The following is a 17767-nucleotide window of genomic DNA, read 5'->3' as shown; positions in this document are numbered from 1 at the left end:
TGCGCTATACAGGTTTATGCTCCTTCTTGCCCACTGCATTCCTCTAAGGAACGTTGTCTAGCATTGCCATCCCTACACACAAGGCAGTCTTAGGATGGTCATTTTTATGTGGTTTGTCAGGGGAAGATAACTGACGTTAATAAGCAGTTAACATTGTGTAATTCTGCCTTAAAATAAGCAATGCTTAGTTTACCCATGATTCAGTACAGTACCACGTCTTGGTAGCAAGTTTAGGTGCTTAAAAATGGCACATTTCTTTATGTTCGCTTCTGTCATAGGCAGGGCTCGAAATTGGCACCCGCCAAGCGCCAATGGCGTGTAGATTTTTGGGCTGGCGACTAAATTGTGTCCGATGCTCCGCCACTTGGCGAGTGAAATTGCGCAGTACAGCTCCCGACTACCGCGCCCGTCATGGTTAAAAATAGCTTGCAACGCCAACACGAACGGTGGGAGAGGGGCAAGGGTTACATAACGTTCTTCGAATTTTTATACAACTATAACAATTTGCGCGCGAATACAATGTTCTATTATTTTGCCAGCGAATACAACGTTTATAAAGTTCTAATATTTTGAGTGGGAATCAAAAGTTGAAACAGACTTAGTTGACCACACGCAAGTTAACGCAGATAAATGAAAGCTAAAATAATGTGGCGATTCATTGCCGGTGCATCACCTCCAGCAAAGATGCAGCGAACATCTAGGGAGGAAGAAACAACAGCCACAACAGCAGCTACCGCTACCAAGGAAATGTTGCAGTAGGTGGCTCATTGCGATTAATGGGAAGCCACGGCAGTGGCTGAAATATGTTGACGGTGATAAGCGTAGAAGAAGAGCAACGGCAGAACAAGCATAGCCCCGACCGGTGGGCTCTCGCACGCCCCCTTCATTGAGGCAGAGGTACTTTTTGCCTCCCCTCTGTTTTTTTCAATGCGGTTTTATGTCAGATCAGCAAGACTATGGTGGCTATAATCTTCTTTTGAATATGTATGCTATATTGTTAGTTGGACAATATTTATCTATCATATAGGTGTCATTTTAAAGCTTAATTTAGATTTTTTGTAGGCCTAATGCAACGCTTCTTATGAGGTTAAATTAATTCATCTGAAGTATATTTCTAATAGCCAACTCTTGAATGTGCTTTGATAAATTGTGGTCATGCAAAAGTTAATTAAATAATGTATCTCTATAGTTTGGATGAGAAGAACAGACTACATCAACGCCAGCCAGCCAGCCACCCACCCAGCATAACCAAACACATACCAATAACCCCAAATCTATAAAACTGGGCTTCAGACAGCGTATGTTGTATAGTGAAGGAGGGCCTTTACGGATCCCAGGTACAGCATACAGCGCGCGTTGCGGCTGTCACCAGCCAAATGGGCAATATTGGTTGATTTTATTTACTCCATTCTGAGAGTGATTTACAATGATATTAAAATCATAGGTAAAGGTTGTTTGTCAAACAATGTCAGAGTAGGTCTGAAATACCAGGTTTAATTTTGGCCGCTAAAAAATATGATTGGCTGGTAATTTTTTTCATCTACCAGCCATGTTGGCTGGTAAGCCAAAAAGTAAATTTCGAGCCCTGGTCATAGGCTAAGCTACTCTCAGCTGCAGTTTGCTCTTTAAAAGTCAGTCCTTCCACAACTGGAAGATCATGTCATGGGGTAGTGCTTCACCATGTCCAAGTTCTTTTTAACTGGGCAATACAAATATTCAGAGCAATTTCTGCATCATCTTATTTATTTAAGACCAGGTCCATAGAAATGCCTTGGTTTTCGATTAAATCTAAGCATTCTGACACCCTTCAACCATTTGAGACATTTATTCCAGTGTAAGTCAAAAGCATGGCTTTTCATTATCAACCGTTGCTGCTAGTAAGCAAAACAAACTAGGGTTGTCTTTCTGTCATGTTCTCTGTTAACTGTAGCTAAATAAGGATATGTTTTCACTGTTCTGAAGGTGTGGTTGGCAGTGGCTGTTAATGTTAAGTGTACTGGATAATGCTAACCTGAAAGTCAGTGCTGTGTGCATGTTCTGTGAAACTGGGAGCTAGTCATTACTAAACACTTACTTGCTGTTGTAAAAACAAATTCTGAAGTTTTACAAAAGTAATCAATTGATGTATTGCCCAGCCCTACTCCATCCACCAAATTAAACATCAAGGCGTGTAGTTACCTGTCGGAGAAGACATTAGATCGTGGTACATATTAGCCTTTGAATGGGCCAAACACACCAGAAAGGGCTTGGTCCTCTCTTCCTGTGATGTACACAAACTAGGTAGGCCGGACCGACATAAGAGGTGCCTAAGATGACAGATGTACAATTAATGTAAGGTACGTTACCTTGTGGATGGGTACCAAATGAATGTGGGTGCAGTTGTGCATAAATATGAATACGCTCCTCACAAGGGCCATCAAGATCATGTTGGTACCATTCTGACAACGGCACCAATAAAATATTGGTCTTGCTCGTTTGAATAGGCATCAACTATTCAACACAGCAGCAGATAGATTAAGTTAAACACATGGGTGTGCCACACAAAATGTGGTGCCTACCACAGTGGTCAAAATAAAGACATGATGAACCAAAATGACATATCAATAGCTAGTAAAGATTGAAGGTCTTTGGAGTTCTGAATAGAAGAGGTGGGCAGCATTCACTCTTGTGTATTAAGTAGACCAGCATACAAGTGCATCTCAAAAAATTTGAATATTGTGGAAAAGTTTGCTGATTTAGAGCCCTTCTCAGGTTGACATTTCTGTATTGTAAATGTTTTATTTTAATATTTTGAGATACTGGATTTTTGATTTCCATTAGCTGTAAGCTGTAATCATCAAAAAAAAATATTCTCATTCTCATCATTTTATTTCCATATCCAAGACATATAACCAAACACATCAGGTAACATGTTCTATAGATACAGATACCCCCCCCCATCCCCTCCACCACCACCCTCCTCCCACACCACCCAACACAGTATTGAGACAGTCACAGACAGATCATGTCTACATCAACAGTAGATCCTTCAACCTGGATATAAAATTCTCCCATAGTACGAGTGTAGGTGGCTGAGCATTATTTACTCTTGAAGACGACAGTTCCATGTAAGATATGTTAAAAAATGTCAGCAGCCAGTGGGCAGTAGAAATGTCATGGGGGGGGGGATTTCCAACGCTGGACTATTATCTTTTTGGCTGCAACCCAGACTTTACGATCTTTTTCTGCAAGGGAAAGATGGGAGTTATCATTTAATAGGTGCACAGCACCTATTCATTCTTCTTTTATATTTTTCCATTTTATCAATCCAGTACCTGAAACTTCTTAATACAAATGCCACAACTTGAAATTAGGACAAGCTATTCCCCCATCCATTCTACTAACGTGAAGAGCTGACCATTTTAACCGTGGTCGTTTAACATTCCACACATTGAGCTTACAAAGTTAATGGGGGGTAACATTTTAATTTTGATGACTGAAATACGGGCAGGTTCTGAGCTTGACAAATGTTTCCATCTATTCATATCCTCCTCTATTTTTTCCAGAATTGTGGAGTAATTTAGTTTCGCCACAGACATAGGGAAAGTCATAACACCCAGTTATACGACCTCATTTATGACATTAATCTGGGCTGGGAGAGATAACTTATCTTGATCTGTATTAATAAGCATAAGGGCAGATTTTGAAAGATTGACCTTATACCCTGAAAGGTATCCAGATTGCTCCAGTGTTGTTAAGACACATGGAAGCGTTAGCTGGACATTTGCCAAATGAACTAATGTTTCATCAGCATAAAGTGATATTGAATGTGATGTTGAACCAATTGTAATATGAGAGATCGTGGAAAAGTTTCTGATCAAGTGTGCTAGGGGTTCTATGGATAAGATAAAAAGTAAGGGAGACAAGGGGTCCCACTGACTTGTGCCCCGTCTTATGCATTTACATTTAGTCATTTAGCAGACGCTTTTATCCCAAGCGACTTACAAGGATGTATTCACATTTTTACATTTACACTGATGGCGCACTGCACATCAGGAGCAATTAGGGGTTCAGTGTCTTGCTCAAGGACGCTTCGACAGGGAATCGAACTAGCAACCATCTGATTACTAAATTACTTCTCTACCTCCTGTACCACTGCCGCCCCCAAACAACTCTGACATACCTCCCCCGACACGCACTCTGGCTGAAGGATTGGCATATAGTGTTTATCACCAATTTTGAATTCTTTCATTGTCCTCCAAAGGAATGGCCATTCCATGCGATCAAATGCCTTTTCAGCATCTAGAAAAAGCAGGCCACTGTCAGGTGGTATTTTATGGGATACACTAGATATGTGCAATAGTCGTCGGATATTATCAGAGGCTAAGCGGCCCTTGATGAAACCTGTTTGATCCAGGCTAATAATTTCCCCTATAACTTTCAAACTTTCTCCAGTCTTCTGGACAAGAAAAAAAATTAATATCTTGAGATAAAAAAAAAGAATATCTTGATCAGCATTTATCAAAGATATTGGCCGGTGATTGGCACACTCCAAGGGGTCCTTACCGGGTTTAGGAATGACTGTGATCAGGGCTGTGTTTAAGTCCCTGTCAAAGGCACCCTTTTCAATAGCATAATTTAAAGGGTCTAACCATGTTGGTCTAAGAATATCCCAGAGTTCAAGGTATAGTTCAACCGGTATCCCATCTATGACTGGCGTTTTGCCTCCTATTTGTAGATTTTACTGCTTTAAGTAATTCCTCTAATGTAATGGTAGAATCTAGATCCTCACATATTTTCTACTGTCAATGTAGGAAGCTCTAGTCCACTAAAGAAGTTGGAAAAGTCATTTTCTGAGGGTGTTGGCCCACCTGTATACAGGTCTTGATAGATAGTCTCAATACTTTCCTCTGTTGATGTTACCACTCCCTTCCTAGCACATCTGATAGTTGGTATCATTTTTTTTGCTTCCTTAGCCACAAATACAGTTATCACCAGACTAATTTAGTTATTGCATTACCCTTTCTTGCAATACTCAACACAACACCCAAATGAGCTGAGTAATCTTCCAGATGCATTTAACAGAAAAGCTAGCACAATGCAATGCCCATAGATTAGCCTACCCATACAAACAAAATTCTCATTGCTTGCTGCAATGCAACAGTTTCTTGAAGTGATTCCATCTTGGCTGCCATTGCTCGCTTGATTAGCAAAGCTATATCCTCTGCAAAATCGTTTGCCTTGTTTGTTTGAATCTTTCTTGGTCGAAGTTGGGTTTTTCTTGCAAGTCATGATGTAAATAAAATGTACTTTGTCTAAAATGTATATCAAGGTGATCTGTAAGCACTTTTAAACACAACAAAGAGGGGGTTTCAATTAAGAGCTCAGTGCCTTGCAGCCACCTTGCCTTGCTCCCCGCCGGAAGTCCGTAATCATCAAGATTAAAACTAAAAAGTCTTAACATGCCACTTTATGTGTAATGATTCTAGAATATATGAAGGTGTCGCTTTTTGAATTAAATTATGGAACAAAAAATGAACTTTTCCACGATATTGTATATATATTTTTTTTGTATGCTTGTATACAATCAAAAGCACTTATTTGCTAAATTATTGGAAGTAACACACACAATATCTAATTGAATACATGAAAATATAGGGGAGTGTGAGTGAGAGAGAGTATGTGTGAGTGTGCAAGCGTGTGTGCACGCCAGAAAGAATGTGTGTGTGTGTTTCTTTGTTCGTTCTCGTAGTTCCACGTGTATGTATGTGCACGGCCGTCAGACAAAGAAGTAGCAAAGCACGAAGTTTGAGTTTCTCTGTGTGTGTGGCTAAGTTTAAGGCCAATTTCTGTGTAATCTGTGTGATTATGATGCCATGTTAGAAGAGACAAGTGATAAGTCATGCAAGACCCTGTGTGTGTGAAGCATAACTACCGTAATTTCCCCGACTATTATTATTATTTGTCAGTCTACTATCGTATAAAACATTTATTTTAGGGAGTATTGTCCTCTGTTTACTCAATGGACAGCCCTCCTCTGATTGATAGCCTTGATATGTTGTTTTTCTTGCACAATGTTACAAGCCTTTTTCCACCTGTTTTGCAGGTCTTTTTTATCAGGATGGCTGCAGATTCACTGCCTTCGAATTGTGGGTCCAAAGCCATCATGACCTTCTATCCTAGCAAAGAAGAGTTTAGAAACTTCAGTCAGTACATCGCCTACATGGAGTCCCAAGGGGCACACAGAGCTGGACTGGCCAAAGTAAGTGTCACTTGTGGGGGACAGTGGGTCCTTTGGATCACCCATCTTGTTGTTCCTCGAACAGCATTCTGGTTAACCGTAGAAGATTTGGTCTTCTGAGTCGGTCGCTCCCCAGAACAGACCTTTGGTGTCTACCCTCTTCCAACTGATGTTAATTTTGTATTGAGTTGTTGAATTGGAAATGAGGTAGAGGGGACATGTAGTTGGACTCTTAGTCTCCTTTAGTATGAGGTGTGAATGAGGAAAAGGGTTTTAATATAATTTTTTTCAGAGGCTATGCTATGCTGGATACATGCCAGCGATGCGAAACGCATGCTTCGCTTTAAGTAGGCGTGGCGTGTAGAAATAGCATAACAGACTGGACTAGTTAGCAAGCTAGCCAGCTAGTAAGCTATCTAGTCACTTGTCTTTATATCAAAACTGTCATTCTGTTAAAGTAAGCACAGGATTAAATATCTAACATACCAGGAACAACAACAACCCCCTTTCAAGGCCATACAAGCTTTTCTTTTTAGCAAATTAAACGACCAAACGACGCCATAGTCCTGCACTTATCAAACCGTCAGAGACAACACCAAATAATCTGATTGGCCGCTGCTGGCGAAATTCGCTCCTCATTTACATAGGATTAAACTTTCCCCAACTTTTTTCGCTCGCTTCGCCCAATTTCTCGTCTACGTCACAATCACCTACCTTCAACAGAAATTAATTGGGATATAGAATTTCGCTTCCGTTGCGTCGCTGGCATGTAACCGGGGTGTTAGAGTAATATAAGCTAAGTGTAATATTCATTTTCAAAGTAGTAGTATTGCAGATATCTTATAACTTATTTTTCCTTTACTTTTCCAGGTAATTCCGCCTAAAGATTGGATACCCCGGCAGTCTTATGATGATATTGATGATCTGTTGATCCCAGCACCAATTCAGCAGGTGGTCACAGGCCAGTCTGGTCTGTTTACCCAATACAATATCCAGAAAAAGGCCATGACTGTCAGAGAGTTTCGCAAGACTGCAAATAGTGAGAGGTAAGGCAATGATTACTGTTTTTTTTTTCTTTCATTTGGCATGCAGACATGCAGTTAAACATGCACACTTTTGTGTGTATATAAGTTTGAAATACATAAAGTTCAACTTGCTATACTAGATAGACTCTTCTCGCTGTATATTTGTGACTGTAATCTCTGCTATGGTGTTTGTTTTGGTGAAGGTTCTGCAGCCCACACTATGACAATTTTGAAGAGTTGGAAAGAAAATACTGGAAAAATGTGACCTTCAACCCTCCCATTTATGGGGCAGATGTGAATGGAACACTGTATGACCCAGTGAGTATTAAACTAATGAAACTGTTCTGATGACTCAGGCTATATGGAGTGTGCAGTGTCCCCAAGTTTGAACACAGACTAGTTGTTTCTTTCAAAAAAAGGCTACCTTATACCTTTTCCTGAACCATTCTGTATGCTTGGCCTTCCCAATGGTTTTACATTTTTAAAAACCTTGTTTTATAGAATTTCAAGCCAAGTCAGGAGTTGTATGTAGTGTAGAACATTGAGATTGTGTGAAATAACCTCTCTTGGACATTGGACTTGCAAATACAGGATTTGAGAACTTTTCTACTTCGCAATCGCATTAGTCGTTGCATATTTATCCTGGGCATTATCAAACGAAGTGTAAATTGCCTTAAGCAATTAAGCCAATATCCACTAATCCACCCATCTGCTCCCACAGCAAAGGTGGCTGCATTGAAATAGATTGGTCCCAAGTGTGGCAAGGTGATTGGACAAACATTCTCCTCTATTCCTGTTGCTGTAATTTCAAATGCAATGTAATTTCTTTTTTTTTAAATACAAGACACTGCTGTCAGATTACTTATTTCATCAATAAGTCTGTGTCAATAATCTCGTCAGTCCTTACACTTGGCAAAGATTGACATGCTTTAGGACCACATTTTGTCTGAATCGCTCAGAGTGTGCTGCCTACCACACAAAATGTAATAATTCAACTCAGATCTGTTCTCTGTGCATGGAATGAAACAATCACTGCATGTAGCATCTTTGTTAGGAAATGTATACTCTACAGTTTTACGTGAATTAAAGTAAAGTGCTTTTTGTTAAGGCTGTTAAAGAGTGGAATGTTGGCCGCCTTCAAACTATCTTGGATACAGTGGAGAGGGAGAGTGGGATCACTATTGAGGGAGTGAACACACCTTACCTGTACTTTGGCATGTGGAAAACAACATTTGCCTGGCACACTGAAGACATGGACCTCTACAGCATCAACTATCTACACTTTGGAGAGCCTAAATCCTGGTAAAGCAAAAATAAGACAACCATAGCTGCCTGGGTGTTGTTTCATATCGTTTACAAAACATTTCACTACGGTGCTGTAGATTCTGGAGCATTTTAGCCAAGAATATAGCTAATTGAAAGAAACCACTAAGTACTTGTACAAATTTCATCCTACACGGCAGGCAGCCTATTACACGCTATTGGTCAGAAGTCATACTCATTACATTGACAATGAACAAGAAAACCTTCATGTGGGACTTTTGAAGAGTAACCCCGTATTTAAGCCGTGATATTGAGTTTTTAACTCGCTAACAGCAGCTCAGCTTGCACAGCTATGACTACAACAGTATCAAAACATTTTTTTTTATTTTTTTTTTTTTTTTTTATTTTTTAGAAGTAGTCATTGAAGTTCACTCTTATCACTATAATGGATGTCTATAAACATATTTACTTCAACACGTGTTTTGTTTCTCCAAGTTGAAGTTTTTGGGGCCTTTAACATTGGGCTTCTTTCAATATATTAGCTTATTTTTGCTGCTTTTTTCTGGAAGACAGCACTTCAAGACAATAAATGATGTGTTAAACTCAACAGGTACTGTGTGCCCCCTGAGCATGGCAAACGATTGGAGCGTCTCGCCAAAGGTAGGAAACCAGGGATTCCATCTAGATTCTACTCGATTATTACACTTATTATTTGTATTATTATAAATGATTATGTTATTACACTTATTATTTTTGTGTTGTTGCTCACGTATACAGGGTTTTTTCCCGGAAGCTCACAGAACTGTGAAGCTTTTTTGAGACACAAGATGACTCTCATATCTCCCTCAATTCTACGGAAGTATGGCATTCCATTTGAAAAAGTATGTTTCAGACATCATATTCTTTTCTTTCCAGGAAGTTATTTACAAGTAAATTGGAAGTTACTAATTTTACGTTTTTCTGTATTCTGCCCTGGATTAGATTACTCAGGAAGCGGGACAATTTATGGTCACATTTCCATACAGTTATCATGCAGGCTTCAACCATGGATTCAACTGTGCTGAATCAACAAATTTTGCTATGCAGAGATGGGTTGATTATGGAAAGCAAGCTACTATGGTGAGATTTACCAATATAATATCTATTAGGGCTTTAAGACCTTTTATTTTTTGATATGTAAATATTGACTAGTTGACCAATGTGTATCTATTCCAAGTTAATATTTAAGATAATGTTTCTAATATGTTTATCAGACTAATGGGATTGTGAGAGAGGGCATTTAGCATAAGCCTTGTCACACACTGAGGGCAGTTGGAAATATGAGACAACAGGACAGTGCAGAGATGAAGGAGATCAGTGAGGTAGAGAGGAGCAAGACTATGGGTGGCTTCATATACTTGCCACCAATACTTCATATACCTAGGCAATCAAAATAAAACATCCTAAAGAAGATGGTTGTAGCAATAAGATCCATTAACTTCGCTTGGCTTAATTTGCCATTGAAGAATTATTCCCTCTTTGTAAACATATGTCTTGCTGGTATACAAAAGGAAGTACTTGAATATATGACCTGAAATGTATAACCAAAGACATTGTTTTCAACTTCACTTTCATAACAGTGCTCATGTAGGAAAGACATGGTGAAGATCTCCATGGACGTCTTTGTTCAGACGTTTCAGCCAGAGCGTTATAAGCTGTGGCTAGCAGGTAAAGACACTGCTGTCATCGACCACTCCAAACCCACACCAGAGGCCGCAGAGTTTCTAGGCAGTGATTATACTCAGAGCTTAGAACACAACACAGCGGAACATACAACAGAAGGACAGATCAAAAGGTTTGTTATCATACATTCAGAGTTTGTATTACATTGTTTGTATTGTTTGATACTGAACCACTGTCTCTCTTCTTCCAAACAGCCTGACCAAACATAGGATTGGGCTAAAGAGACAACACATAGCTCTCGAGGTTCCGGAGGACATGCTCTTCAAAGACACATCTGAGGACGATGAAGAAAAGGAGAAATTCTATCAACACTGGCCAACTCGGCCAGCATCTTGTGGCATCAGAGGTGAAGGCCTATGTACCATAATATTAAAAAAAATCTGAATAGCTGTTTTCACCCAGACAGACAGAACATTTATTAAAAGGCTTATCTGTGACATAATGCCCCAAAAATGAAAATTGAGAAAATGCCTTTTAAAGCCCTATTGCGTGGGAATTGGTATTTTTTGCTACTGAGCTCCCCCTAAAGTTGCAGAGTGTAGCTCACTTTTACACCACTGTCGTAAATGCAAATTGCACTTCGAAACCCCCTAATGGACAGTGTACACGTGTATTTGTTGACAACCTGAAGGATATGGACAAGACCCATGCACACGTTTGCGGATAAGAAGCAATTTACAACAGGAGAATACACAGTTTAGCATTGGCAGAGAATTTTGGCAAACTTTACTTGGGCGCTACCCACATTATCAGCTGTGCTGCTCATTCCACAAATACATGATCCTTACAAGTTGGACATCATTGTAAAGGTAAATAAACAGGCTTTCCAACGTTATAAAGTACAGTGCCAACTGTTTGTGTGTACTGAAAAAGATTATCTGAATAACGTGCCTATTCCCCCTCCTCTTCTGTCCGTTATGACAGCCCTCATAAAAGTGACATTTGGAGCAGCAGATTTAATGAGGGTAGTAATGTTCAGATTATATAGCTTCACAGTAACTGTACAGGGTTTAACAGATTCATGTTGATTTGTAACATACTTTAAATTAGAAAAATGCTTGGTTTTCTTTCTGACTAGAACAGGTATAGCTGATTATGCCTCAGCAAGACTTAAGGCTTCTGCATGGCAGCACTTGGAGACTTGTCTGTGAGTCTCGTGGGGAAGTTTCTTAAGCCAAATTTATGGTCGTCCGTTTACGCAGACACGGAGAGTCGTTGCAAACCCTCTCCGAGCACCTCTCCGTGGCCAAATTTTTTAACTATCCGTCGAAATGACGGAGACCCCAGGGCTGTGATTTGTCCATAGGTAGTAACATGCTAACATTAGATAGCTGTCTCAGACACCTCACAAATCCTCTCAGACGTATTTTTCAGTTACAATAACGGGGTTTTTACATTGCACAGTGTCTATTTCTCTGTAAATAAAAAAAAAATCTAAGCAAAAAAAAAAGTACAAATACAACCATCTACGGAGTTTGGGCTGCCATCTTTTTTTTTGTATTGCTTTGCGACACCCACCAACCGACGGAGAACTATAAATGTTCACGAGTCCGTCGAAGCAACTGCGTGACCCAGCGTACCGCAGTCGTAAAAGTATAACGGCACCTTTAGTCTCTTTGATATTTGGGCAAGCTGCTGGGGGTAGAGATGCAGCTTTGACATTGGAAGGAGAGAAAGTGGGGAGTGAAGGTGGGTGTGGAGCAGGTGGTTTGGGTACTGGGTCCTTGGGATTGGGTCTTGGGCTAGAAAGAGACAGCAGCCTCTCCATACTTTCAGGTAACTTCCGATGATGAGGTGGGGATGGTGTCAAGGAAGTTGGGGCAGTGTGTTGGTGTGTCAGCCTCAGCATGCCTGTCCCTGAGGGCGTCCCTCCATGCCTGTCCTCAGCCTTGAGATGTGATAATGATAGCTGCTGCCAGCCAATGTTATCTGTTTCAACATGATCTCCATTTGACTGCTGTGATTTCAGAGAGTTTGGAGCAGATGATTGGCTTTGCGTCGTTCCAGCAATTTCCTTATTGTTGCCAAGCTCTTTTGTTATTCCAGAGGAGGTGGTTGGGCGTCCCACCTCAGTTTCGTGTGGTTGGTGCAGATGTTTTGGTTACACAGAGTTTTTTATACTCTGTTTGGCTACCGAGTGTTTATCAGAGCAAAGTCTTTGGGTGATGGAGGGAGGAAAGATAGTTGTCGCTTTAAACTTGAAAAGGTTGAAATTGTCTGAAGTTTATCCCAGTTGCGAGCAAGGTGCTAAGGTTGAGTAGCTGTCCATGTGCTGAGGTCGGACCACCGAAAAATGTAATTTGCCCCAACATGCAAAATAATGCATTTGATAGTTTTATGTTTTGACACCATTTCTGAAAGTCTGATTTTAAACACACATTGCCGAAATAAGAAGTTTTGAGCAATTTTCAGAGAATGCCGTACAAGACATACTGTACGGGGAATTAAGTCTTTAACCATTTGCGGAGTTATACACCTTTTTTGTTTGTCTGTAAGACTATAGTTTGTAATTATAATGAAGTTTCCCCAAAGAATTACCACCGGTTTGTGATTTTCAAATGACTGTAATTTCTGGAAGATTGGTTCAAATTCATTTTGACCTTTTTTTTCAATATATGATTATACCACACTTACATGGATTAGATTAAATACTGTATATGGTTAAAAATTCAAATTCATTTTATGTCATTTTTCTATTTGTCATACCATCTCACATGGTCATATACTAATATAACCTAAAATGGGTATCTTAGTAATATGAAGTAAAAAGGTGTTGGTTGTGTGCTTACTTCATACTCCCAGCCCATTCTCGTCACTAGAGGTCAGTAATGCTATTGACACCCTATGCTCCACATTGAGGGCCTTTCTGTATGAATTCTGAAAATCTGGTCTAAGTTCAGAACAAATCCCAGATGAGAAAACGTTCATGAATGCCCTAAAACATCGTAAGGGGAGTTCAGAAGAAATTCCTTCGTAAATTCTTCTTAACTGCGTTCGAGAATGAGGCCCATTGTCTTTAAGAGAAGACACTTCATACACAATCATTATGGGTGCTAAGGAAAGCACTCAGACCTCTCTTGGATGTATTTCAGGTGCACTTGACTACCCAAGCTCCCCCAGCCAGCAGAAATGGGATGGGAAACATGGAATAGCTGAGCATTTACCTCCACTGGACAGTCCACTGAAGAAGCTGGGACAGAGACAATCCCCTGTAGGTGCCATCCAGACAGCTTTGAATATTCCCTTGATTAGAAGCAGCGGAGCTGGAGACCTAGAAACGGATAAAGTGCTGCATTCCCTCTCTGCCTTGCCAAGACCCGTCTCCAAACCCGGCGTGGCAAGTCTTCTCTTCCACAGAACCCTGAGCCCCAGTGAAGCCCTGCAGGTGCACAGCTATTCTGTGCAGGCAGCCAAATGCCATCAGCACAACTCAAAGAAGACTCCAGTACCTGACTTAACAGCCTGTGTGAAGACTGATGTCAGGCTGGAAGACAAGCCCAACCCAGGACCAGAGCAGTCTGGTTCAGGCACAGAACTAAAAGCAGACCCAGTGAAGGTCAGTTCACTGAAAGATGTATCAAATTTGATGACTTGTGTAGGAGCTCAAAACAATCTGCATGCAATGTATTGGTTTTAATTTGGACCAAAATGATGATGCACCTCCTAACCACAAGTGCCTTTTGCCTGATTTTTGCGAATGATTCAGAATTTAATGTGATTCTTGAAGGTGAGTTTCTGTTCTTCCCATCAGCTGCAGTTTGAAGGCGTAGAGGAGAAGAAAACAATTAAGAGCCAACGCCAGCCACTGAGCAAGCTTCCCCGGCAACATCCTCTGATGCAAGAGAACACCAACAATTATGGTGAGAGAACACTACTTAGTCTGTTCCTGTCTCCTCATGTTTGGGGTTTTTCTATGCCAGCTTGCCAAGAGCAATAGCACTTAACTTGAGCCCTGTTATGTTTGTCTCATGAAGCATTATCTGTAATTGTCACAACAACTCTCCGAATTGCCATGACAACATTATGTCATAATCTTGTCATGGCACATGTCATATATAACATAGGTAGTTATAACAATCAGTGTCCAGTGATGCAACAGTGTCATGTCATCATAATTTGTTATCGTCAAAATCACCAAAATATGATACCTTAATAACATGTAACATTAAGCTGTTATGGCAATTCAGAGAGTTGTTGTGACAATTACAGATAATGGTGAAATGACTGTCAGGTCATTGGATATTAGTTGTCATTATGTTTGTGACATCTGCCATAACATGTTCATGATGTGGTTATATCAGTCCAATGAAGACGGGTTCCAATAAATCATTACCTCAAGAGCTTGGCTGGTCACATCAGGGACTTGCATGAAAATAAATCAAGCAAAACTTTAAATCATGGAACCTGTACTTCAAATATTTTAGTAATGAGTTCTCTGTATACATTTTTTTTTTTGTGGGAGCTGGAGAGGTCAAGTTTTTGGATGTAAACCCGGGTTTTCTTAGAGGGCTACTTTTGCTCCTTTCCCCAATTAGATAACCTTACTTATGGTGTGATATTGCAAAATAATGATTAAGCTTTGACTGCAACAGCAGTTTAAGTTTGTCTCGGGTGACTATGGTATTCAACATTTAATGAGATTTAAAATTGTATCCTTTACATGGCTTTTCGGTTAGGGTGAACCGGTGAACATTTATTTTTGTTCTCCGCACCTTTAAAGAGTGCAGACATCTCTCTCCGTCGCCGGCTTTACCCGGTGTAAGAAATGAAGGCAGTTTCTTTGTTTCTGATGCAGCAATCTTTATTCCAGTAAAGTGCAGTTACGAAGCACGTAGAACATACTCCGGATTCAGCGGTGTAGGTCTGAACAACAAGCATCTCCAATTCTAGCCATATATACTGTTCTAAGACACTTCCTAGGATTCTAATGTAAATGAGCTAGGCTTGTAATGCAAACAGGTCTGGCAACCTTTTGTTGTTCTGTATGATAATCTGGTTTCTCTGACTGAGATGGTTCTCAATGGCCTCCCCCATTCCCATACTATGATTAATTGCAGTCACTCACACCTCAGTTTGCTTCCTGACACCAGGTGTCTGAGTAAATCCACTGTGGGGACCTTTCCTTTGTGACCATGATAAGATGACCATTTTGGATATTCTGGTGGTCACAGAAGCTGCTTGATCATGAATCTTACACCGGGAAAGGACCTCTTGTTCTCAGCTGCTCAGAAGAGCAGGCCCTCGCGGTCACATGTAAAGCAACAACCTTTTGTCTAACGGCAACGAATGCCTAAGATTTCTCGTCAGCCAGCAACGAACGGCTAACAGAGACTAAGCAAGTTTAGCGCGAGCAGCTAACAGAAGGCCTGCTAGCTAACTCTGCGACGGGAGCAAGCAAAGCACGAAATCGCAAAGATGACGTGCAACGGAGCGACCAAGTCCTCCGATCTACACTGCACTGTAACACAGACATCACAGCCAGAACTTTCTTCATCCACAGACACTTTTCTGTTTGCCTCTTCAAAACATTGGAAACCCCCTTCCCCCAAGAACTGGTAACTTCCACTGGGCATTTAGCTATCCTAGCATACTCACTACCTGGCTAATGCCTGACTCACACCTTTGCGTTGCAATGCGTCGATCCGTTATTGTTGACGGATCCCCATTCACTTTGAATGGGGTGACATCATCCGTTGCCGAACTGAATTGTGATTCCGTTGCGTTGCTTGCGGCGAAAGAAGTTTTAAAAATTGTTTAACTTTTCGAGAGGCAACGCATGCTTCAGCCAATCAAATCGCATTTAATGCAAATACGACAGCACAAGCGCTAGCCAATCAGATCGCGTTTATGCTCGCGTCTAAAGAGCGCAAAGCTAACAAAAAAAAGATGGTGGACCAAACTCGTCGTTTGTTTGACTTTTTTTTTTGCTTAGATACCGAGAAATAGACACTGTAAAAACCCCGTTATTGTAAATGAAAAATAAGTCTGAGGGGATTTGCGGGGTGTCTGAGGCAGCTATCTAATGTTAGCATGATACTACCCACTAGGTAAACAGCTCGCTATCGACGTGATTGGTTTGTTGACCTGTCAATCTCACTATAACGTCTCCGTTATCAACACAACCCCATGCGCTAGACACCTCCTCCGTCATCCATTGAATCAACGCATTGCCACTCAAAGGTGTGAGTCAGCCGTAAGCACACAACTGTTTTACCTTTGCTGTTGTACATGTATTATATTTGTTTTGTTCACTGAACATGACTGTGATGTACATATTCAGGGTTATTTGGTAGCTGGTTTCGCCACACCATCCAAGGGTTAATGTTTGTATTGCTTCCCAGAGACATAGGCTACATATGCTACATGCATTACTAACCATTTCCCTCTTCTAACTGGGCACCGTAATCACGCAGATTACACATTCATTGGCCTTAACATAGCCACACACGCGAAGGGAACAGTCAAACTTTGCGCTTCACATAGGCTCTTCCTTCGTTCATATCACATGTATGTTCATGAATGTGCACGTGGAACTACGGTGACTGAACAAAGGAATACACACACACATTCTTTCTGGTGCGCACCCGACAACGCATACTCTCACAGACAAGCTCTCTCTCTCTCACACACACACACACACACACACACACACACACACTCTCTCTCTCTTTCACACACACCCTCCTTTAATTCATTGGTTAGATACATATTGTGTGTTATTTCTTATCATTGTATGAATAAGTGCTTTGATTTATATACGCTGGTCTAGTTAATGTTACACAGAAATGGATGCTGCCAACCTCTTCTATTCAGAACTCCAAAGACCTTCAACCTATGTAGTAGTTATTAATTTAATTAAGTTAAGTTTAATTGAGCTCCAAATAGTTCCTATAATTTAATATATTTTATGAGACTGACATATACTTTCACTGTAACACTATAATAACCATACAAACATATACATATATTATACAAACACTGATAACTATGATCAATATTATGCCAGATGCTGTCATGATTGTTATTCACTTTATTGTGCTACTGCACAGTTGTAGGATGCACTTTGGTTTCTGTTGAAGTAACCATTCCATTGAGCATGCTTGGGATTTAAACTGTTGAAGTAACCATTCCATTGAGCATGCTTGGGATTTAAACTGTTGAAGTAATCATTCCATTGAGCATGCTTGGGATTTAAACTGTTGAAGTAACCATTACATTGAGAATGCTTGGGATTTAAACTGTTGAAGTAACCATTACATTGAGAATGCTTGGGATCTAAACTGTTGAAGTAACCATTCCATTGAGCATGCTTGGGATTTAAACTGTTGAAGTAATCATTCCATTGAGAATGCTTGGGATTTAAACTGTTGAAGTAACCATTACATTGAGAATGCTTGGGATTTAAACTGTTGAAGTAACCATTACATTGAGTATGCTTGGGATTTTAAACTGCACACATATTAGACATTTAAAGCAACTCTCAAAATAGGGTCTATGTTATCATTTGTGAAAGTCATCTTTATTTTGCATATTTACT

General features: G+C 40.3%; 1 protein-coding gene across 1 annotated transcript in view; it reads left to right on the top strand.

Moving 5' to 3' along the window:
- Window positions 1-17767, top strand: part of kdm4ab (lysine (K)-specific demethylase 4A, genome duplicate b) — a 30757-nt gene that overhangs the window by 2033 nt on the left and 10957 nt on the right. Inside the window, exons 2-12 of the mRNA XM_042704153.1 lie at window positions 6086-6241; window positions 7091-7266; window positions 7449-7563; window positions 8354-8547; window positions 9119-9168; window positions 9286-9389; window positions 9490-9627; window positions 10128-10342; window positions 10425-10576; window positions 13323-13786; window positions 13982-14090. Of these exons, the coding sequence (XP_042560087.1) occupies window positions 6101-6241; window positions 7091-7266; window positions 7449-7563; window positions 8354-8547; window positions 9119-9168; window positions 9286-9389; window positions 9490-9627; window positions 10128-10342; window positions 10425-10576; window positions 13323-13786; window positions 13982-14090 (1858 nt within the window). The 5' untranslated portion in view covers window positions 6086-6100. The remainder of the gene's footprint in view (window positions 1-6085; window positions 6242-7090; window positions 7267-7448; window positions 7564-8353; window positions 8548-9118; window positions 9169-9285; window positions 9390-9489; window positions 9628-10127; window positions 10343-10424; window positions 10577-13322; window positions 13787-13981; window positions 14091-17767) is intronic.

The sequence above is a fragment of the Clupea harengus genome, unplaced genomic scaffold, assembly GCF_900700415.2.
Source record: "Clupea harengus unplaced genomic scaffold, Ch_v2.0.2, whole genome shotgun sequence".
In the NCBI taxonomy this organism is placed as follows: Eukaryota; Metazoa; Chordata; class Actinopteri; order Clupeiformes; family Clupeidae; genus Clupea; species Clupea harengus.
Note: the sequence above shows the minus strand (reverse complement) of the source record. Positions and strands in the feature narration are given on the sequence as shown.